Source organism: Anolis sagrei, chromosome 2 (genome assembly GCF_037176765.1).
Source record: "Anolis sagrei isolate rAnoSag1 chromosome 2, rAnoSag1.mat, whole genome shotgun sequence".
Classification (NCBI taxonomy): Eukaryota; Metazoa; Chordata; class Lepidosauria; order Squamata; family Dactyloidae; genus Anolis; species Anolis sagrei.
Genome location: NC_090022.1, coordinates 54,983,734 through 55,007,575, shown reverse-complemented (window position 1 = coordinate 55,007,575; position 23,842 = coordinate 54,983,734). Strand labels below are relative to the sequence as shown.

The following is a 23,842-nucleotide window of genomic DNA, read 5'->3' as shown; positions in this document are numbered from 1 at the left end:
TCCCCGGACGATCTCAAGGCCCTCGTGGGCTCATAGGCCGAGATGCGGTCCGCAAGGTATTTTGGGCCGGAACCGTTTAGGGCTTTGTAGGATAACACCAGCACCTTAAATTGGGCCCGGTAGCAGATCGGCAGCCAGTGGAGCTGGAACAACAAGGGCGTTGTGTGATCCCTGCGTCCCGCTCCTGTTAGTAACAGGAGTGGGACGCAGGTCGCTCCTGTCGTGTCAGGAGCGACCTGAGAAATTGCAAGTCGCTTCTGGTGTGAGAAAATTGGCTGTCTGCAAGGACATTGCCCAGTGGACGCCCGGGTGATTTGATGTTTTATCATTCTTGTGGGAGGCTTCTCTCATGTCCCCGCATGAGGAGCTGGAGCTGATAGAGGGAGCTCATCTGCTTCTCCCCGGATTCGAACCTGCGACCTGTCGGGCTTCAGTCCTGCCGTCACAGGGGTTTAACCCACTGCGCCACCGGGGTCTAGGAAGTCAGTTGCAAAGCTAACTTACAATGATGGAAAAGGAGAGTTGAAAAGAATGACAGAGGAATAGTTCTGCAATAGCTTCACATAGTTTTGAACTGCCTTGAGTCCCCTACGGGGTTGAGAAAGTAGGGTATAAATAGGGTAAATAAATAAATTTTGGAGCAATTGACCATAGTTTTAGAGTGATGTGTTATTTGGCTGCACTTTTGTTTAAAGTTACAACAACCAATTCTCTGTACATTAGGTGAAACAGCAAAGCAAAATCTAAATTGGTTCAGCTATAACATAACCAGGCTTCAGGTAGCAGGATTAGGACTGTCAAAACAGGCACATCTCCAGTTTTCAAGGTAGTTCTGAGCACATGGTTTTACCTCGAGGGAGTAATGCAGTGAGCCTTCCAATATTTTTGGTTCTGACGCAGTACTGAAGGCCCTTACCACACTGAAGCCGATGTAAATGTAAGAGGTGCCTTGTACTGGAGCCTTTCAGCAGTGCATGCGATGGCAGGAACAGCAGCTACTTATTTTGGGAGCTTTATCTTAGAGAGGAAGTAGATGCACTCTCCTGATGCATCACAAGAGAGGAAAACAGGATATACAGATAACAGCAGAGGGAGGGGGGTCTGATGCATTACAGGATAGGCACATGCTTGCACACCATTCTCATTCACTGCTTTTTCAGCAAGCTAGCAAGGCATGTGCAGGATGATGCAAAAGCCTTGTCAAATCTGGCTGGACTCTTTGTGGTGCGTTGTTAAGTGTGGCAGCCAAAGACCTGTCTAGCCTGGCCTTATGGCCTCTGTCTCCTTCCCGCATCTGTCAGTGGGATTAATGTATCAGCCATATGGAGGCCCCGCTTGGGCAAGGGACGATATTCTGTCGGATTGATGTGAGTGAATTGGGATATGTGTGACCTTTGGAAAAGGGAGTCTCTGAACACTGCTGTCGCAACATCTGTTACAAGTTGGGATGTAAATAGTGTGTGCTTTATACAAAGCAAAGATGTATATTCCCTGCCAAAATAACCTGCATTTATTTTTTTTAACTTATTCTTCCCACTGAAAATCTGTTTCATAACATATTCATTTTGTTTCATAACTGAGTATTCTTCCCATCTATCGTTAGCCTTTTATTCCTTTTTTAGCCTTATTGTAAGTCATCCTATGATGGTAGTGAAGCAGGATCTAAATAAGTGAAATATGAATAATTGAAGGGCACACAGTGGGTTTTGGGGTGGGTGGGTAAGTAATATCTGCCATCTTTTATCAACTTTATCTTCAGTGACTCAGACACCTGGAGGATAGAAGATTTAGATATTAAAGATGCTAAGTATTGCAGGACCTAATGGCTTAAGCACCCTAAAACCACTGGGTTCTGTCTAATCTTCGCAGTTAAGCAGGGTCAGTCCTGGTTAGTACTTGAATGGGAGAAAGTCAACATATGCCAGATGCTGTAGGCTGTATTTCGGAAAAAGAAACTAGCAAAACCATCTCTATTTGTTGCCCCACATTCATGGGGTTGCTATAAGTTGACAGATGTCTTGAGGTCACATTGACACACGCACAGCAGCTTGTGCCCTAGAGCTGTAGACTTACAGAATTGCATACTTGGCCCAGATAATAATAAATGCCCGAAGAAGTTGGTATGAATCATTGCAAGCTAGTTATAGAAACTAACAGTATCTTTATTTTAGAAAATGTTCACACGATCTTCTGCTTCATCTGACAAGCAGTAAACAGCAATTTTTGGAAAGTCATGACCTTTTAGAAATCATAACCTTTTGGAAAACCAGAATCTCCATAACCCTTTGGAGAAAAATGGCATTCATAACCATTTGAACATCATAACCTTTTGGAAAAGTGTGATTTTCTAGAGAAGAGCCAAAAACTCATTTGAGTAAAATCTTCTCTTTAGTGGTATATAACCACATGTACTTATGCAAGGCAATTTGGTTTCCAGCGATAAAACTGATAGCCTAGTTGTCTCTGATCTGTTAGGAACAGAGATAATGTCAATGCACAAAATATAGCAGTTCTCATAAGTGTTCTTTTGGAAACATCTAAAAACATCTACTCTCCCATAAAACATCTTGTTTCTGTATTATGCTCTCAAGAGACAAAAATAAAATAGGCTTCATTAAAAGTAACGTATTTGGTTTACTCACAACCTTCATGTATTCAGCATACAGAAACTTAACTTGTCAATCCAGTTACAGACAGGTTTGAAGTAGTACAGATAACACAGGGCATATTTTTTTACAATCAACAGCAAGTCGAGTTTGCTCTTATCAGTCCAAAGTCTCATGAAGTCTGTGCTCTAAAATGGAGTCTTAAGGTCTGAGCAGTCCCAGATCTGATCATGTGGTCTGCAGCCACTCCCATAACCTCAAGAAACATAGAGTAAAGGGAAAGAAAGCTACATGCCAGAACATACATACAATAAGCAAGCAAACAACCATCTACAAACAAGTTACTAGTGGAGGCTTGAAGAAGGTTGCTATTTCCCGCAGCCATTTTGATTATTTTGTTTGCCCTTCAGTGCATCCTTTCCCAATATAGCTCAAAATTCTGCACCAAGGGAAGAGAACCTTTTGGCCCACCAGGTGATTTGAGCTACAACTCCCATCATTCCTGACCATTTGACATCCTGGCTGGGAATGATGCGTGTTTGAGTCAACTACCAACTTACCCAACAGTGTTCTGAATTTTCCTGTCCCAAAGATTTGGCTCTAAAGACACTAGCATCTTTGAAGATGCTTCGTAGTTCCTATCTTACATATTTTTCCTTCAATGAATGAGTTATAGAGGCTATCCCGATTTGAGGCTTTTTTCAGTACGATCTTGTGAGGTTGGCTACCAACACCACAAAATCTGAACAGTGGAACATGAAGGGATGGTGATGATAATGTTGGTGAGAGAAAAAGCTGAGAGTCTTCCTTTAAAACCTTGGAAATCCTAACTCGATATTATTTTTTGTTGGTCTTGGATGTATAACCTGCAGGATGTTTCTTTGCTGGGGTAAACTGGCGCTTATGACATTTGGTTGGCTTTCCACTGCTGCTGTTATTAATTGATGTCCTTGCTGTCTGTAAGTGTTCAGAAAATATCTAATCTGTTACTGATAAATGCTTTGAACTTCTCTTCTAGGTTTTTGTAGTAGCTGTGGTCGGGATTGCTCGGGCCGTTGTTTCCATGACCGTTAGTGCTTCAACGGCTGCTACTGTTACAGACAAGGTGAGATCAGCTTGAGCCCAGCTGTGGCACCATTTGTGGTAGCAAGTACCATATCGCTATTTTAGTTCTATTGTTTTGATCTTTTATCATGCTTGTGGGAGGCTTCTCTCATGTCTCTGCATGGGGAGGTTGAGCTGACAGAGGGAGCTCATCCGTGCTCTCCCTGGAGTCGAACCTTCAATATGTCGGTCTTCAGTCCTGCCGGCACAAACATTTTACCCACTGCAAAACCGGGGGCTCCTGCTCAATGCTATGAATGCCCGAGATTTGCTATATAGTGAGGCACCAGCACTCTTTGGCAGATTAGGTTAAAGACCTTGTATAACGACAACTCCTATGATTCTATAGCGTTGAGCTGTGACAAAGTGCTGTCAAACTGTAATAATTCTGCAGTGTAGATCTATCAAAGGAAAACATGAGGATAAATCAAACCTGGAGCTTTGTTTTCAGGGATTACAAGACTCTGCTACTGAGAACCGGTTTTTCAGTTAAACATATGCTCAGAGGCACTTTGTCCTTTATTCAAATGGTATGTCCTTCCCCGAACACCCAGCTTGGGTTTCTAGTTGACACTAAGTTTTTGTATTAACTAAAACAACATGGTGCAAACATGAAGCCTGTCCAGCCTTACCTGTAAATCCCAAGAGTATACAAAAGAGTATACTGAAGCCATCTTTAGTGTGCAGACCTGACTTCACTGTTTGTTATTACTGACTCTTGGCACAATACACCTTAAGATTTTTGTGCACTCCAAATCGAAGTATTTGCCTTTCTTTACTTCCTGATTCTTGTCCAACTGTACTCTTCCCCCTTTTTTGCTAGCCATATTTGTATACATGCAGAACTTCTTTGAAAATACTGTGGTCATCAAATTCTAGGACTTCTAATTTTTTCCAACACTTCCTTTTATGAACTGTAGTAATACTAGGAACTCTTTGTTTACATTTTCAAAGATATGTCAATGTTATCCTGTTTCAGTAGAAAAGGAAGAGAAGAAGGAAAGAAAAAGGAGTCTAAAACAGTTTAGCTCAGCACCAGCTTTTCTAGGTCACAGCCCACTTTCCTTGAGATAATTGTCATACAGCCAAAGTAGACATATATACAGGTGGGAAATATGTGCATGAAATATAATAGAAATGCAAACATTTTGGCATGGTGATGGAGTGACAATTCTTACTTTAAGATTAACTGCTCTGTGAACCATCGTGGAAATTAATATCTTCTGGGGAAGCCCTGCTCTCGGTCCTGCCTCTTTCGCAGGTGTGGCTGGTGGGGATGAGGAACAGGGCCTTTTCAGTGGTGGCTCCTCTGCTGTGGAACTCTCTCCCCAGTGGTATTAGATCAGCCCCCTCCCTCCTGGTTTTCAGAAAGAAAGTGCAAAAATAGCTTTGGGACCAAGCCTTCAGAGAATAATTGTAGTGGATTAGGTGGATACGGAATAGTGCAATGACTACAATGACTACTACCCGGTTACGATTGTGGATAGCGTGGTTTCAATAGTTGATATAATATTTTAAAATGTTTTAATGTATTAATTTTAATGTAAATATTTATTTTAATTGTATGTTATTTTTATGGCATTGAATAGTTGTCTATGTGTAAAGCCGCCTTGAGTCCCCTTCGGGGTTGAGAAAGGCAAGGTTTTCTTTTTTATCGTGTCAGGAGCAAACCAAACAGTTGTATTGTATTTTTTTAACAAAAAAACAAACAAAACACAAAGTTTGCAACCTTGGTAGTTGGTTAGATGTCCTTTGACCAGTAGCTGGCCACTAGGAGTGCCTCTGATATTGCTGCAAGAAGGTCCTCCATTGTGCACGTGACAGGGCTCAGACTGCATTGCAGCAGGTGGTCTGTGGTTTGCTCTTCTCCACACTCGCATGTCGTGGATTCCACATTGTAGCCCCATTTCTTAAGGTTGGCTCTGCATCTCGTGGTACCAGAGCACAGTCTGTTCAGCGCCTTCCAAGTCGCCCAGTTTTCTGTGTGCCGAGGGGGGAGTCTCTCATTTGGTATCAGCCATTGATTGAGGTTCTGGGTTTTATCCTGCCACTTTTGGACTCTAGTTTGCTGGGGTGTTCCAGTGAGTGTCTCTGTAGATCTTAGAAAACTGTTTCTTTATTTAAGTCATTGACATGCTGGCTGATACCCAAACAAGGGATGAGCTGGAGATGTCACTGCCTTGGCCCTTTCAATATTGGCTGCTACTTCCCGGCGGATGTCAGGTGGTGCAATACCGGCTAGACAGCGTAATTTCTCCAGTGGTGTAGGGCTCAGACACCCTGTGATAATGCGGCATGTCTCATTAAGAGCCACATTCACTGTTTTTGCATGGTGAGATGTGTTCCACACTGGGCATGCATAATCAGCAGCAGAGTAGCATAGTGCAAAGGCAAGGTATAAATATGTTAAATAAATAAATAAAATTTTAGTCCCGAGAGAAGATATAAATAAAGTAATTAATAATTTACATTTTTTCATACCTGTGTGCATCTACTTACTTGCCTTTGGGTACACTCACCATCAACCATTTTTAAGATCTACCCTCAACACCCTATCACAATAATAATAACAGTAATGACTTTATTTATACATAATCTGTGTCAGTTAGTTGTCAGCAGTTGAAGGATGCTTATGGGCTAGACTGAAATCCAGTGAAGTGCCAAGACGATTGCAAAACATGGGGTGGACAGATATTGCTTTGAAATAAACTTTGATTGGGTGAGTCAGCTTCTGGATGGTAACACTATGTAACACAATTTTCGCTCCAGGTTTATAGATGCCATTTCCTATTTGGTTCTGTCATAAAAACATGGAAAAGTGTATTAAACTGCAAAAACTTTGTTTTTATGGGACATCCTGAAGCACATTTTGCTATAGTTTTCCCATGAATATCTCACATAGTCTCAAGCAATTCAACATAGTTTGTGACAGCCACAAAAATGAAGTTTCTCGAGTATAACAACTACTTTCAAAGTAAGTAGGTACGATTAAACATGAACAACACTTTCAAATCCTGAACATTTTTTTCAAATTTTGTTACATAGTGTTATTGATACTGAAAGGCAGTATCTTGCTTTTATCTCTGTATTTCTGTAGAAAGGTCAGGACTGTATATATTCAACTTTAAAAAGCATTCACCAAATGTATGTGCTGAGACAACCTTGGTTCTGTGTCCAGAGCAACTGAACTGTAAATAGTTATAGGGAGGAGAAGAAGAATTTTAAAACACCTTTGGGCTTGAATGACCTAAAATTAACACATTTTGGATTTAGGTCCTGCAGTTAATTATCAATGAAACAAAATCAAAATATTTAGTGATATAGTTCTGAATTTCTTTTATCCATTGATTCTCAACCTGTGGGTCCCCAGGTGTTTCGGCCTACAACTCCCAGAAATCCCAGCCAGTTTACCTGCTGTTAGGATTTCTGAGAGTTAAAGGCCAAAACATCTGGAGAACCACAGGTTGATAACCACTGCATCACCCAGTCAGAAAATGCAAACTTGCAACTGAGCTCTTGGTAGCATGCTTGGAAATACCCCAGTACTGAAGGATGCTGAATAATTTGTCTATGTGTTTTTGATTGGGCAGACTCTGACCAATTGTCCTGGCTGAGAAACTCACTTACAACTTAAAGCGAGCCAAAGGACTGAAGACAAAAGACAGTATTGAACAAATACTGTTTAATTTTAATGTATTGGCCAACAAGGAAAGCTTTCCAGGAGATTCTGGAGGAATCTTTTTTCAAATGGGAGCATGCATTATTTTGCTATACTCGAGATTCTGGAGGGATCCTTTTTTAAATGGAAACATGAATTATTTTGCTATAGTAATACGTTGTTAAGTGATTGTGACTGTTATTTTTCTTTGTATTAATGAAAATGACTACTTTCACTAATACACAACCAAAAGAGAGATCCTAATAAAGTCTTTTCACAAAGATGACAGTTGCACTCCAATAGTATGGCAGAATACAGTGTCTTGAATATATCTATTACTGAAAATGCATGTGAGCATCCATGCATTGGGCCAAGAGAGGGAGACATCAAGAAAGTTTTCCTCTTTTCAGCAAGAAAAGGGGACGCATTACTGTGCTACCTTCTCTTCAGAACCTTTTTGTCCTGCTTCTTGACTTTGTCTTTCTCTTTCTGACCGTCATTGTCTTCCTCAGATCCTTTGGGAAATCACAAGATTCTTCCTTCTAGCCATAGAGCTGAGCATGGTGATCCTGGGCCTTGCATTTGGTAAGGAACCTTCCTTTGGGTGGCTTGGTATACTTGCCCTTTCCTTGGCAAGACAGTTGAGGCAAGGTGAATATGCCCTGCTTTGGGGAAAACAGCAAATCCTACTAGTTGGGAACTCAACATTAGGCTTGCATGCCACTGATTTACACTCACCATCTGCTTTCTCTGGCAACGCAGTTGGAGTGCTTTTCTTATGTTAGGCTGGAGAAATGACATTTGAGCATACAGATATTTTTTCAAACATATATTAAATTAAAAGCATTTCCATATAACAAGCATTTAAGGGAGCACCCGTTTCCCATTTGTTCCAATCAATTCAGATGTGCTTTCTAAAGGCAGCATTTTGAATTCTGGCATTGTTGTCCATTTGAAATATATAACAGAGTAGCCATCAATTATATAAATACTGATCTATATAACAAACAATATGGTAATGTGAAGGACATTCCATCAATTCTAGCACCAGTTTTCAGCAGTGACTTGTTAACTTCTCCAGGGTGTCAAAGTAATTTACTCAAAAGAAAGATATGTAGGACAAAGTGATTTCTAAAAATAGTACATCACAATAATCATATACAAATATGAACACTAAAAATACAATTAGGACAAAAGAATCAAAATAATTATACCGTCACAGTCATAATGCATCACACTGAAGTGCAATCCCCTGTGAATGGTAAAAATGAAACACATTTGAACCTAAGTTGGCTTCAGTGGTGGTGGTGTAGTGACAGGGCAACTAGAGATAGCTGAAAGAGAATCGTAATAACTGTGAAGCACATGTAGAATGACAAATTATAATAACTAATAGAAAACTAAGAAGAGTGTTCTGAAATGATATTATTGGGATTTTTCTACCATAACCTATGGCAATTGTATGATTTTCTGGGAGGTGAGACTGCATAATATGAAGGTAGCAGTATCCCATCTGTCCCCTTCTTAATGCCTTCTCCACAACCAGGCAGTTCACATAATCAAAAGCAGAGACAGGAAAGATGTTGCTGCCCATATGGTTGTTGGATTGTGACTCATCTGCTCTAGCCAGCTTAGATAATGATGAGAGATGGAAACTTTCAAAAGACTATACATTACCTACTCTGGATCAAATGAGCTGGATTCTTGAGATAGAGTGGATAAGTTGGAAAAAATTAATCTGTTAAATTTCAGAAACCTGAAGAGGGATCAGTTGGATGTAAGGTTGGTTTCTTGAGCTAGAAGTACCTGAACTGTACAACCAATTATGTGTATAGTCCTCAGTTGTCTGATGCAAGGTTGCTAGCATTTAATGTTCCCAATGTGTCAAGGCAATGATGACTCATGGTATGATCATTCTTGCATTCAGGTCATCTGGAGAGCAAATCCAGTGTCAAGCGTGTATTAGCAATCACAACAGTGCTGTCTCTGGCCTACTCTGTCACCCAGGTAAGCAACAGTGAAGCAGGAGTACCTGTCTTTACACTTTTTTTTCCTCAAGAGAGTATAGCCTATGCATGTAAAAATCCAAGCTTCTGAAAAAGGAAGTATTTAAAGTGAAGTCAACTTGGGGTAAATATTGTCTTTTTAAATGGGAAGTTCCTTTGAGTCCTTGTTCTGGGAAGAGAAGACAAGATATAAATAAAGCAAATGAAGGAAATAAAATAAAAATCAAGACATGTGAAGGTCATATTCAGTTTGGGTTTTCAAGACAGATTCCTGAGCTCTGAATTCTTTCATCTGAGGATTATGTCTTTGAAGAAGGATCTGGTTGGTGGATAACGGACTTCTACTCAAAGAAAAAACTAGAAATTGCTAGTTTGAAGTGTGCTGAATTCTGATTTTAGAGCAGTGGTTCGCAACCTGTGGGTCACTAGATGTTTTGGCCTACAAATCCCAGAAATCTCAGGGAGTTGAAGGCCAAAACATCTGGAGACCCACAGGTTGAGAATCGCTATTTTAGAGCTTGAGAGACCCTGTGTCCAGGCTTTCTCTTGGGAGAGGGACCCAACGGGCATGACAAGTTTATAGGATTCAGAGGTTTACTTGCCCCTGCAGGCCACCCGCATTGGGCCTTCATCTCCTAAGCTTCTACAAGCCATGTGGCATAATGTCCTGGAAAGATGAAGCCTATATTGTATTTTTGCTTCTGATTTCTAGTTCTGCTGCTTCTGCTTTGGATTACCTGGCAACAAACAGGGAATGTATGCCATATACCCAACTCCTGCTTAGCTTTAATTCAAATGGGTCTCAGTTGAGTACAGGGCACTGTAGGACTGGAGCTATTTATCACTCAAGATCTAGCTATTAATATATTAAGGGAGTATTTCTATATTTTGCTGTATTTCTATATTTTTCAGCATGTTCTTCTTTGCTGTTATGCGAGTATCCAGGCTAGTTGTTGGCATGGGAAACCACTGTGTTACCAGGAGTATTTTTGTCTTTTGTTTTGGTCTCTCTTAGAAGAATGTAGTTAACTGGGAGTTATGAAACAATATACAGGATGATTCGTATTTAAAACTTAAGTGGTAGAACACTGTCTAGAATTGTTGATATAGCCATGCTGCCATCTCACTCAGCTTTATTCAGATCCATGCATAACTTCTTAATGTGTGAAGTTAGGTTTGCCCTTTGACAAATCTGAAAGGTTTATAGCTGTGAATGATATTGAAGCAGTTTGGAACTATTATACAGTATCAAGCAAGATTGAACTATAGTAAACATTTGGCTTCTGTCAGTTGCACTGCTTTTTCTTCAGCATTTCCTGCTAGAGATGGAGACGGGTCTTTAAGCTGTATTTTTCTCCTATTAACCTCATTGAATTGCTACCCATCTTTCAGGGAACGCTGGAAATACTTTATCCGGATGCCAGACTCTCAGCAGAAGACTTCAATATCTATGGACACGGAGGAAGGCACTTCTGGCTAGCAAGCTCTTGCTTCTTTTTTCTGGTAAGAATGAGGATAGGTATTTTTTCCTGTGTTTATTATGTTTTCTAAATGCATTCATTAAATCCCAAGATAAATGAACCAGTGTCTTAGGTATTCTCCACTCAGTAGCCATTCACACTCCATCTCACCTGCTCTTTTCTTCTTTACCAGGTATATTCCTTTGTGGTGATGCTTCCGAAAACGCCCTTAAAGGATCGTATTTCTCTGCCATGTAAGTTATTTTTTTCTTCAAACCAATATTAACCTTTCTGATAAAACATCTGCACCGCTGCTTCTTTAACAATCTAAGCCAGAGCATTCCAAACTGTGTGTTTGTTTTGTAGCATGTTAGTGTAATGGCTGCAGTGTGTGTGTGTGTGTGTGATAAATTTAGACTTTAAAAAAATTTTTGCATATATTTTCAAATTGTTACTCATAAATGACAAAAATCTTGAAAAGGGGGTTAATCTTACAGATCATTTTTTTAAAAAAAATTATAAATGAAAGGTTTTTGTGAGATATATTGCGTACCCATAGATTTAATTATTACAGTTTATGTATGTGTCCATATTTTCTCTATGGTGTTAGTTTAACCTCTGGTTTGTTAGTAAAACTGAATGACTGTGTTGCGACAGGATGCATGTCTAAAAAGTTTGTCAATAACATGAAATGTTTGAAAATCTCTGAGCACATCTGTAACATCAGTAACTACACTGAATAGAACAGTGTTTCTCAACCTGGGATCTCCAGATGTTTTTGGCCTATAACTCCCAGAAATCCCAGCCAGTGTACCAGCTGTTAGGATTCCTGGGAGTTGAAGGCCAAAAACATCTGGGGACCCCAGGTTGAGAACCACTGGAGTAGAACAAGGGTGGGCAATGTGCTACCTGTAGGCCACACATGGCCCCAGAGATCCCCATGTGAGCCATGAAACACTCTTACCCTTTCTCAATTGATTTTCATCTGACTGAAATTTTAGCAGAATACACCCTAACCTCCCAACCTGTGGCCTGTGGATCACCAGTGGTACACAAGAACTAAAATATGGCCTCGTTGTTGCTACAATTAGAGCAACTGGTCTTGGGAAACCCTCTTATAGTGATGAGACTTATTAAATATGGTCTTCTGTGGGTGAGCAGATGGCAACTACTGGATGGCATATGCTCTGTATCAGAAACTACGGCTGATGTGATCTATCCAATGCCGTTTTCTGAATCAGCACCCCAAATAATGAAACCAAACCTGATTCGTAACACTTTTGGTACTAATGTTGGATAGTGGTCCCTGGTCAAAAAAAGGTTGGGAATCACTGCTATACACAATCCAAATTCCAGAAAAATAGTGAAATTCAGCCATTGTTAGTTTCAGTTCCAGAAGTGATATGAAGGGAATTGACCAAAAAAAATTGGTCATATCAGAAGTTTCAGAGGAATTCCCTGCTTTCCTAAATGGAAGTATTTTAGCCTGGAGTTGTAACAGCACACAGTAGGTGTAGCCACCCAACTACTTGCCTTTATTCCAACAGCTTTTATCCTGAGATTAGGAACTCAGTGCCTAAGTGGTCTTCTGTCATCAACTGCATTTTCATTAACAAGTGCTTATGAAAAGGAAAGTACAAGGAAGTTTTGTACAAGATTCTGTTTGTCTCACATTTGCTTTCCTGGGGGGAAAGGGTGCCATTTGAAAGATCTGCTCAAGTGCTTCCTTTTGGGTGTCCTGTTTCTCTTCTATAACTTTTTTTTCTTAATTAAAGAAACAGTCGTGCAATCAAGATGTGTTTCTGGGTGTCATTTCCCTCTTCTCCTTAGTGTACCTTCAAAATAAAGCAGAATTAAAGCTCTGGCTTTACATTGCACAAAGTGTTGGCCTTTATTAGAAAAAATAGTCTAAGTGCTGTATAATGATCAAAACAGATTATTCATTTGTAAATGTTTTGTGCCTGTGGAAGTAAAATATAATAGGAAGAAAACATTATCAGGGAATGAGGAAAATGACCACATCTAAGTATGCTGAAGTTACATTAATAAACATAGATGGAAAATTTTCTGAAAAAAGCACTTCACAAGTATCTTCTTTCTATTCTCAAATTCTTGCAATAGTTTTGTTTTCGTTGCTCAAAAATCAGTTGTCCACCAAATAGATCACAGTATAGAATCTATATGACACTAAAACGGAAGTGTTTCATCTTTCTTCTATTCTGTTCCCTTCCCAGCAAGGAAGAGTTTCTACGTTTATGCTGGAATCCTTGCTGTGCTGAACTTGGTGCAGGGTTTGGGCAGTGCTCTACTCTGTGCTGGTATCCAAGAAGGATTATGGTATGTATGTTGAGATCTGGTACAACAAAGCAGTCCTTTGGGAAACTGAGCAGAGGAACTTCAGAGTAATTTAGACAGCAGCTTACAATTACTAAGCAGAACAAGTAGTCACTGTAGACTAGGCATGAGCAAACTTCAGCCCTCCAGGTGTTTTGGACTTCAGGTCTCACAATTCTTAACAGCCGGTAGGCTGTTAGGAATTGTGAGAGTTGAAGTCCAAAACACCTGGAGGGCCAAAGTTTGTCCATGCCTGTTGTAGACTCCCAAGTTTTCAGAGCTACAGAAGCTCTACCTCAGCCACTTAACCCACCACTGTGCCACACGAGATCCTTTTCCTGACATCTCACCTGGGATTCATGATCTCTTGTCTCCTCCGGCCATAGCTACTCAAAGTTTATCTCCTTTCTTTTCCTGTGGCAAAGAAGGAGCAAACCCTCTTAAGAGAACTGGAAGTAATCATTGTAGCTACTCCTAGACCTTCTTCCCTTTCCTTGCCCTAGGAATATTTTTGTTGTTTGTTTGTGTTGGCTCTTGCATAGAAGTAACACCCTTTCTATTTACTTATTACTTACACAAGATCTTTAGACAGAGGGCAGGTTATAAACATTTTAATGAATATGTAAATAAACATGACTTAAAAAGTGGTAACGTCAGAAATTTCATGGATTGAGTGGCTGACCAAGAAAGTAGTAGTAAATAAAATGAACAAAAAATGAAGAAATCTTAAAAATATACAAAATTTAAAAAAATTAAAATATCTTCATAACATCATGAGAAATGAAAAATAGAGGTAAAATAAATGGCAAAAGAAGGACAGGAATGAGAGCTTATTGGTTTAAAAACCATAGAGAAACACAAATATAATATGTTGTTGAAGGCTTTCATGCCTGGAATCACTAGGTTGTTGTGAGTTTTCTGGCCTGTATGGCCATATTCCAGAAGCATTCTCTCCTGACGTTTCACCCACATCTATAGCAGGCATCCTTAGAGGTTGTGAGGGTGCCTGCCATAGATGTAGGTGAAACGTCAGGAGGGAATGCTTCTGGAACATGGCAATACCTCCCGGAAAACTCATAGCAACCCACAAATATAAGATCTTTGTTTAGGACACGTATCATATCTTTGTTTATAGCATGGATGGGAATCATGGGACAGATTTTCACCCGCAGCTCCCAACATTCTTCACATTGACTGTGTCTACAAGGGCAGCTGGGACTTTGAGCTAGCCTGACCACAGCTGTTTGCAGATCTCTTTCTACTGCTATTGTGACAAAATAACAAATAATACTATTTTGCTGGAATGTTTGTGTGCCTGTGTTTATTTCTGGTAGTTGTGCATGACTGATAAGGCAATCTAGGAATAGTGTGATGGTTCACAGCTAAGGGCTTCCACTTTCCTTTCGGCACAAGAATAGAAATACGAAGAGGAATGGAAACCTGTGTGCACAATATGTCACTGCAGGGGGAAAAAATATCTCCTGTGCCTGAGGATATACTCGATGCAGTCATTAAACTGTATTTGTGGCACCTTTAGTCTAATGGGGCTTGCAAACGCTGTGCAATAAAGATAATACCTGAAGGTCCTCTTTGCGGTGAGCTATGCAGTGCCTCCGGAAGTTAATTAGTTCTATCCATAGGTGTCCAGAGTCACATTTGGCTTTGGGGTTAGAAATCGTTTATTTCCCAGTGATGCACTATATCTGTAAATGTGGAAATACCACTTTGCTTTAATGCATCTCTCTCTGGCGCAGCCATTTTGGGGGGTGGGGGGTGGCACAGCCATGACATAAATAGGGTTGCCAGAAAAAAAACGGGAAATGCTTCTTGTTATTTTAATGGCTGTGTAGAAGTGGGGGTTTCAGCAGGTGTTGCTGGTTACCTAGTTGAATGACAAGCAGTACTTCTTCCACACAGCTGTTAAAGGGACAGGAGGCATTTCCAATTTTCACTCTTCTAACCCTAGGCACAAATACTTAATGTTAAATGGTCTAACATTAAAATCTGATTTTTTTTGTGTACCTTTTCTCCACAGCTGCGTTGATGCCACCACTTTCCTCTATTTCAGCTTCTTTGCTCCTCTTATTTATGTGGCATTCTTGAAAAGTTTCTTTGGGTGAGTACTCATTTTTTAAATTTGATTTATTACAGCCGTTACACAAATCTGTCTTTTAACAAGCTCCCATAGGAGCTCATAAAGAGGAAGATCCCAGCCAACTTAAAGATAAAAATCCACAAAGTTAAAGTATCCAATAATAAAACTATAAAAGCAGTGATTATTAGAACCAGAGTTTGAAAAAATTACTTTTGTGGACTCCATATGACAGAACACTGTGAGTTTTGACTGTTATAAAGCACCAAAGAGAACAGATAAAACAGTAACTAGGTTTAAACCATTTTACCGTAAGAATCTTGGTTAACAAATAAACTTTTGCCTAGCACTGCGGCGGCACTAAGGTGAGCTTCCTCTGGGGAGGGAATTCCAACACCTTAAATCTTTGTGACCAAAGGTCTCTCCTTAAGCATATACCTTTCACTAAGAACATGATGCTTTATCAATCGAAATCTTTTTCTTCTCATTTTCCATTCAAGAATATGCCTTATGCCATAACAACATAATTAAAATGGCAGTGGTAGTACAGAATGGGCAAAAGTGCAAAAAGACAGTTAAGAGTTTCTCTTCACACTTTATTTGTACAGGCTGGGTTTCTATGTGTGCCCCTGTTAAAAACAATTCCTTTCCTTATGGAAGTCTCTTCCAGCAGATGTTTGCTTAGTGTTACAGGTCTTTAAGCACGCTCCATGGCAGGATTGGGCAACTTCCCTGTGGAAGAGGGCTCCATTAGATCATCACCTCACTGGGAAGCTGAAAAGCCGTAGCTCCTTCTGTCAAAATTCAGTGGCAACTGCTGGCTCTTTGTGATGCAGAAAAGTGTGAGAGTTTGTAGACTTTCAATAGATTCTCTCCTATTTTGGAAAGAAAGAAGAACAATCAGAGGTGTCCAACTTGTGGCCCTCCAGGTGTTTGGGCCTCAGACTCCCAGAAGCCCTAGCCAGCTTGTTCAACAGCCAGGAATTATGGGAGCTGAAGTCCAAAACATCTGGAGGGCCACAAGTTTGACATCACTGAATTAGCAGGACAAGAATGGTGTAACCAGAGCTGCGATAGCCAAAACGTTTTTAATTGTCCCTGGTGGTGCAGCAGGTATGACCGCTGAGCTGCTGAACTTTCTGACCAAAAGGTCCGCGGTTCGAATCTGGGGAGCAGGATGAACTCCCGCTGCTAGGCCCAGCTTCTGCTAACCTAGCAGTTCAAAATCATGCAAATGTGCATAGATCAATAGGTACCACTTCGGCAGGAAGGTAATGGCGCTCCATGCAGTCATGCCATCCACATGACCTAGAAGGTGTCTATGGACAATGCCAGCTCTTCGGCTCAGAAATGGAGATGAGCACCATCCCCCCAAGAGTGGGACACGACGAGACTTAATGTCAGGAGAAACCTTTACCTTTACTTGTATCCATGAGTTGTGCACATACAGATTCAGCCAACCACAGATCAAAACATTTTTTTAAAAAGTCTAAAAAGCAAACCTGATGGCATACACTGCTATAGCTTGCCATTTCACATATCCTCAGGCACTCTCCTGCATTTGTTAGTTGTTTTCTATTTTATATAAGGGACACCATTTTACCATGATATATAATGGGATTTGGCATCCATGGGAGGTCCTGGAACCAAATCCCACTAGATACCGAGGGTCCACTGTGTTCATATGATTTATTTTTCACCTGTAGCCACATAATGTTGTTTGGTTATAACTGTAAAATTTGATTTTATAATTGTCTTTATTATTGCCTTTTATCCTTTTAGTATGTTCATGGTTTTAATTCTAATTGTATACCAGATTATGAGGATTTATCCTAAAAGGTGACTCACACATCCCTTAAATAATAATGAACTATTACCAGGAAGAGGTAGAAGTGGGTGGTCTGGCAAGGGGTCTTCAAAGGAGCTCACACATTCTCTCGCCTCTTACTTTATTTTATCCGATGACTCTGTTCCTCCATCTGTGAAATGGAGATGATATTTGACTTCATCACGGGGATCCAGGAAGATTAGTCTCTTAATGTCTGCGCAAAGCCTCATTAATTTCTGAACTGCTGATAATTTTTCCCCTGGATTAGTGACAAAATGATTAATCTCTGATGTACTAAGGCAAGTAATATTTTGCTCTTGAATTTTAAGAAGGGGCTTAGCTAACGTGGTCAGCCTTTAAACCCTCAAGTAAGAAACACCTTTAATTTTATAGGAGTGTTTGCTTTCTTTTAACCATAGTTTATTTGGGTTCAGAGTGCCGCCTTGTGGCCACGGCGGGGAAATACTTTGCCCAAATAGTTCACCTGGCTTTTAAGCTGTGAGGAATTAATAATTATTTCAGTGTATTTCCAATGCCTCTTAAGGGCCCTTCCACACAGTCCCTATATACCAGGATCCGATCCCAGGTTTTCTACTTTAAACTGAATTATATGACTCTGCACTGCCAAATAATCTGGGATAAACAGAAAACATAGGATCGAATCCTGGGATATAGGTCCTGTTTGGAAGGGCCCTTAAGACAGACATGTAGGATGTGCCATTCCAAGTTCATGGGTAGGATAATCCTAAAGGGAAGCCTTCCTGAAGTGAGAGCTCTTTGGAAGTGTTGGATTACTACACTTTGGAAGTGTCGGCATCCTTGGAGTTTCATTCCACCACATCTGAAGATCTCCAGGTTCATGTGCAAGTAGAGTAAGCTGAGATGTAGTAGTCACCATAAACAAGGGCAGAGCTCCTCTATTTTTAACAGAGAACTGGCAAAGATCCTTTTCTGAATTATCTTTCCCAGAATCCCAAAGGCAGTATGGCCACTGAGCAATCTGGGAGTTACAGTCTTATTTTAATAGTTACTGCAGATGATAAAATTTTTAATTTGGCATTGGGCGTAGAGGCAAAGCAGAACTGTAAGTCAAAGTTTAACCTGGATTCAAATAAAATTATATAATTTTGATTTAGCTGTTCAATAGTTTTGGTATAAACAGCCATGTCTATAAATATTTAAGTGTTTCTCTGTTAGACAGATTTTGACATTGCCTGTAAACCCCACTGAATTCAGTTAGGAGGGTTGCTTCCAGGGAAAATTATGCAGAAGGAAGGAATAAATAAGAATAACAAACGGAAGAGCCATTGTGTCTTGGTCATGTTGACGTTTGAATTTTCCCTCAGGGTTGTGAGCCAGAAAAAAAATCAATAGTTTTGAAAGTTACATGTTGGGTTTCAGCTTCTAAGATTCCTGAGTCATCATGGCCAGTGTTCATGGTACCTATGGGATTCTGAGAGTTGTAGGTCCCAAAAATTAACTTGTCTAAATTCTAAAGAGTTGTGTGGCTTAATATTTCCTATTTCAGAAACTGCCACACTCTGCATGGAATCTTTTTTAATCAGAACTGAGTGTTATGCTTTGAAGTATATTTTCCAAAAATATATACTATTTTTCTTTTCCATTCAACATTTGCAGTTCCGAGCCAAAGATCCTCTTCTCCTACAAATGCCAGGTGGATGAGCCTGAGGATGTTGATGTTCACCTCCCACATGCTTATGGGGTGGCCAAGAAAGAAGGGATGGATTCTAGCTTCTACTCCAGCACTCAGATTGACACTGCAGCCTATCTGGATGACGTGGCCTCCATGCCATACCACGTGGGCAGCATCAACAGCATTGACAGTGACCGCTGGAAAGCAATCAACTCATAAGTCAAAAGTGGTTCCCTTACAAAAAGACATCCCTTTGGCACCTCACAACTGCATCACAGATTTCCCCTCTGGAACTGCTTAATGGGTCATCAGCTCTTCCCCTTATTTGTGTATGTGTTTTAAACAAAATATTTAAATTATGTATGGAACAAAGGATCAGAAATGGTGGTCATCCTTGAAGGACAACACTTCACTAGAGAACAAAGAGGATTTTATTTTGAAAGCATACAAATCCTGATGGACCTTCATTTTCTTGTGCATTCCATGTGCACATGGTTGGAGGTGACCATAGTCTTTTGTTGATGATGAAACACGGGCACAACCAGTGTGTTTTGGCTGCTCTGTAGAGCATGTATATAACAGTCAGTACACAAGGTTGAATGTGTTGACATATTCTTTTTAAAATTTCTTCAGCATCTATGTTTTCAAGGGCTTCCACTTTAAGCTCCCAGCAGAAATGTTGACTTGAAAGCGAACCTGCAGGTGAATGGGACTGTTTCCTAGATCTCAGGCAACTGCAATTTGACAGGAACTGCGAAATGAGCAAATTGGAAATGATTTTGATAGAGCACTTAAGAGTGAATTGCAGAATGTTCTGGGATTTCCTCATGGAGAAAGAAGCTGAGAGCTAAGCTCTGTGTGTGCATGCGTCTGTATATATTTTATCCCCACTATAGTAGGAGAGGGAAGCAAAGTAGCTACCAGGGAAAGGTCTCCATAGAGCTTGTTGCTGTGCAACAAAACTACTGCCGCTGGTTGACATGCAGCCATAGGTTTCATATACTGTATATATAGACTAAGTTTCTGGAACAAAAACTTAGCCTAAGGAGAGCTACAGAATGGTGCTCTGCTCTGGGATGCTGGTAAAACTGCAGAGAACATGAAAAGACAGAAGGGAACATGGACAGTTCCTAAACCTTTCAAATAGGGTAGAACACTGTAGAAGACATCAGCACCATGTGTTTGGAGCAAGGAGGATGCATAGGGTGGCATCTAAGTTGAGGTTGTGGTTACTGGGACGTCTTCACTGCAGGTTGGTTTTTCAGTGGATAATAGTGGTTGTAGCTTTCAGCGATAGATCTAGGCTATTTATAAATTGCTCCAGTAACACATTCTACTTGGGATGGGGTTCATTATGCTCTGAAGGGAATGGCAGAGATCCTCTTCTCCTAGCTGACTTCCCTGGAGCTTCCACTAGCACATAGCTGACTCTTCTCTTGGCAGAAGTGGCAGTAGCTACAGGTATAATCTTACAGGAGTGTTACTAGCCAAGGGTATGTGTTTGGATTACAATTCCCAAACCAGCATTGAAGTCCAAACATGTAATGATTGAAGTCCAAACATGTAATGTTTCAAAGCATTGGCAATAAGTTATCTTCAGGCTTTCAGAGATTTAATTGTGGACTCCACCAAGTAAGAGACTTTTGAATCATTTAGTAATAATAACAGTACTCTTGGTATGAGACTATTGAATACAGGTATAGAATTCAGATGATAACACAGAACATTAAATAAGAATTGATTACAGCCAATCTTTGAAGCACACTTTATACACCTGGCTTACATGTGTCACGTTCTGAATGTGCTCCTCCTGACAGAATAAAAAATTCAGAAATGGAAAGTTTGACCCTTGTGTGAAATGCAGGTACCCTTTTTTGAGTAATTGCAGTTAATTTAATTTTAAATTTTAAATATGTAGATACTTATTGAAAAAGCAGGGACTTGTGAGAAGTATACAGAGGTTTCTTTCTTTTTGCTGCTGTTCCCACTACTGTGACATTGATTCAGTGTTGGGTGTGTTACATATCAGTAAGGAAGTAACCCTTTAAACTTGGGTGGAGATTCCTATGAAATAAAACATGATTTCAAGTAAACATCTTTGGGTCTGAGAAGCAAGCAAGAATAAAAGCTGCCTGCTATTCCTCTCCTTGGCAGTGAAGACACCCTTTTTCTTGTAGCCTGTAAGCTACACCAAGATCCTAAAAGTAATCAGACCTTGCTTTTGTTTTAAGACTTTTAAAATGACTGGATTTTTTAATGTATATAATAGTGTCTGTTTCGAATGACTACAATGGAGATCAACAGGATTGTTGTGGAGATCAGCACTTTGTCTTTAGTTTTGCTACTATCCCAACTAGCCTTTCCTAAATGTGTGAATTTGATACTGCAATCATTTATTCATATTGGCTGCTGTTAACTATGTTCTCTCCCTTATGGTGAAGTGTCTCTTGTGTGCTGTGTTGTTTGAACCTCTTTCTTGCATATTGTGCTGGCCATGGACCTTTATAGCTCGCCCCCTTTCATATGGTGACCCATAAAAACAAATTCAGCAAAGGGGGAGCTATGATGTGACCTTGCTGTCATCCAATCTATTGTAAGAACATCTCTGTTCCTTGTGTAGCACCTTAGATTTTGTGTGTGTGTGTGTTCTGGAAAGGCTATAACCAATGGAGGCAAGACATAAGGTTCAGTGCAAGACTTATTTATATCCTCACATCCTCATCATTCCCCAACTGGAGTGATAGATGCTTTCTAGTTTGATAGAATTTTGCATGGTGGCAAAATGCTGGGAAATCATTCAGTATTGGGATCCTTGGCAATAAACTAATATTACTTTCTTTTCTATGGGTTCCCTGTAGCTTCAGTTTTCCCCAGTCTAGCTGTCTTGAGCTGGACTTCAATCTCCGCAATCCTGGCCAAGGGTCATGGTAGTAAGTGTGATGTATTCCAGCAAATCCAAAGTATACTAGATTGAGTACAGCTGCCATAGGGGTTTAGTACAGGAATATGTGTGTGTGTGTTTCTTGTTTGTTTGGTTTTTTTAATGCCTGTTCTTCCAGCTTGCAGCAGAATAACAAGTCTCGAGTATGAAGATATATTTCCTTGTGTGAATAAGGAATAGTCTGATTTGGGGTTATTGTTAACATTGATACGTGTCAACCAGTCTCAAAATTGTGAGCAGTTCTTCCATTACAAGTTGTTGTTCTCTCCTTTTCCCTGACATTTTAAGCATCTTTTCTTATAAACCCACATTTGTCTTCTGCTGCTGAGGCCTATCTGCACTAAGTGAAGGAATTACCTTCTTTCAAGCGTTGTGTTTTTTATGTGGTTATATAAAAACGCTTCCATGTTCATCTCACAAATGTTTGTGTGGGTGTGGGCATGAACATGTTGCTGATGCCACATGACAGTGGAACAGAGATTATAAGTAGAGCAATGTATATTTTTGTCTGTAAAATAAATGAACTTTGACATAAAGAAAAATGTCCTTTTTCTCCTGGTAGAGACTTTCGTTTATGTGCATCCGTTTATTTAGTGGTAGAAGCTTTGCAGTAATTAAATGATTATATATTGTGAGAAAGCAAGGAACTGCTTCAATTCTTCCTATCTACTAGATTTTAGAATGCTGAAGGGAAATTATGGAGAACTGCAATGGCAGAATAGTAGAATTGTAGAGTTGGGACGACCCGCAAAGTTTAGTGTGAAATCTTGAATTTTACTCACAAAGAACCCCTATTTTGTGCACTTTTACAGCATGTGTTTGTTCTAGAGTTGTTAGGCCAAGACTATCCCAAGTTCTGAGACTTCAGGGTCTAAACTTGAGTCCTAGGGCTGATCCCTTGGTGATGTGATTAAACTTAAGCATCAGATACAGTGTACAGCATTCAAATTCTAACAAAATTTAAACATTGAAAAACTGTGCACACACACACTCTTTGAAGGCAACCTTCTCACCCTAAGATTCATCACCCTTACCCTGAAAACTAGAGGATGGTCTAGGCCAGGCGTTCCCAAACTAAGGCCACAGACTGGACGCAGCCCTCCAAGGTAATTTACTGGCTCCCACCCTAAACGACTTGAAGACACACAACAACAATTCTAATTAACTTTGAGTCCTCTTGGACAACAAGTTAAACATGAGCCTACAATGTGATGCAGCAGCAGCAGCAGCCAAAAAAAAAAAAAAAAAAGCCAATGGGATTTTGGCCTGCATCAATAGGAGTATAGTGTCTAGATCCAGGGAAGTCATGCTACCCCTCTATTCTGCCTTGGTCAGGCCACACCTGGAATACTGTGTCCAATTCTGGGCACTGCAGTTTAAAGGAGATGTTGACAAGCTGAAATGTGTCCATAGGAGGGAAACTAAAATGATCAAGGGTCTGGAGAACAACCCCTATGAGGAGCGGCTTAAAGAGCTGGGCATGTGTAGTCTGCAGAAGAGAAGGCTGAGAGGGCCATGTATAAATATGTCAGGGGAAGTCATAGGGAGGAGGGAGCAAGCTCGTTTCCTGCTGCCCTTGCAAGTAGGACACGGAACAATGGCTTCAAACTATAGGAAAGGAGATTCCACCTGAACATTAGGAAGAACTTCTTGATTGTGAGAGTTGTTCATCACTGGAACTCTCTGCCCCAGAGTGTGATGAGGGCTCCTTTTTTGGAGGCTTTTAAGCAGAAGCTGGATGGCCATCTGTCGGGAGTGCTTTGATTAGACCACACCTCGAATGTTGTGTCCAATTATGGGCAACACAATTGAAGAGAGATATTGACAAGCTAGAACGTGTCCAGAGGAGGGCGACTAAAATGATCAAGGGTCTGAAGAACAATCCCTATGAGGAGCGGCTTAAAGAGCTAGGCATGTTTAGCCTGAAGAAGAGAAGGCTAAGAGGAGACATGATACCCATGTATAAATACGTGAGAGGAAGTCACAGGAAGGAGGGAGCAAATTTGTTTTCTGCTGCCCTAGAGACTAGAACACGGAACAATGGCTTCAAACTACAATAAAGGAGATTCCATCTGAACATGAGGAAAGTGTGAGAGTCATTCAGCAGTGGAACTCTCTGCCCCGGAGTGTGATGGAGGCTCCTTCTTTGGAAGCTTTTA

General features: G+C 40.3%; 1 protein-coding gene across 1 annotated transcript in view; it reads left to right on the top strand.

Annotated features, from left to right (window-relative positions):
* TPRA1 (transmembrane protein adipocyte associated 1) overlaps positions 1-22,225 on the top strand; it is a 42,569-nt gene extending 20,344 nt beyond the window's left edge. Inside the window, exons 4-11 of the mRNA XM_060766193.2 lie at positions 3,625-3,711; positions 7,881-7,953; positions 9,296-9,375; positions 10,767-10,877; positions 11,028-11,088; positions 13,069-13,171; positions 15,204-15,284; positions 18,727-22,225. Coding sequence (XP_060622176.2) covers positions 3,625-3,711; positions 7,881-7,953; positions 9,296-9,375; positions 10,767-10,877; positions 11,028-11,088; positions 13,069-13,171; positions 15,204-15,284; positions 18,727-18,961 — 831 coding nt within the window. The 3' untranslated portion in view covers positions 18,962-22,225. The remainder of the gene's footprint in view (positions 1-3,624; positions 3,712-7,880; positions 7,954-9,295; positions 9,376-10,766; positions 10,878-11,027; positions 11,089-13,068; positions 13,172-15,203; positions 15,285-18,726) is intronic.
* Positions 22,226-23,842: the final 1,617 nt, after the last annotated feature.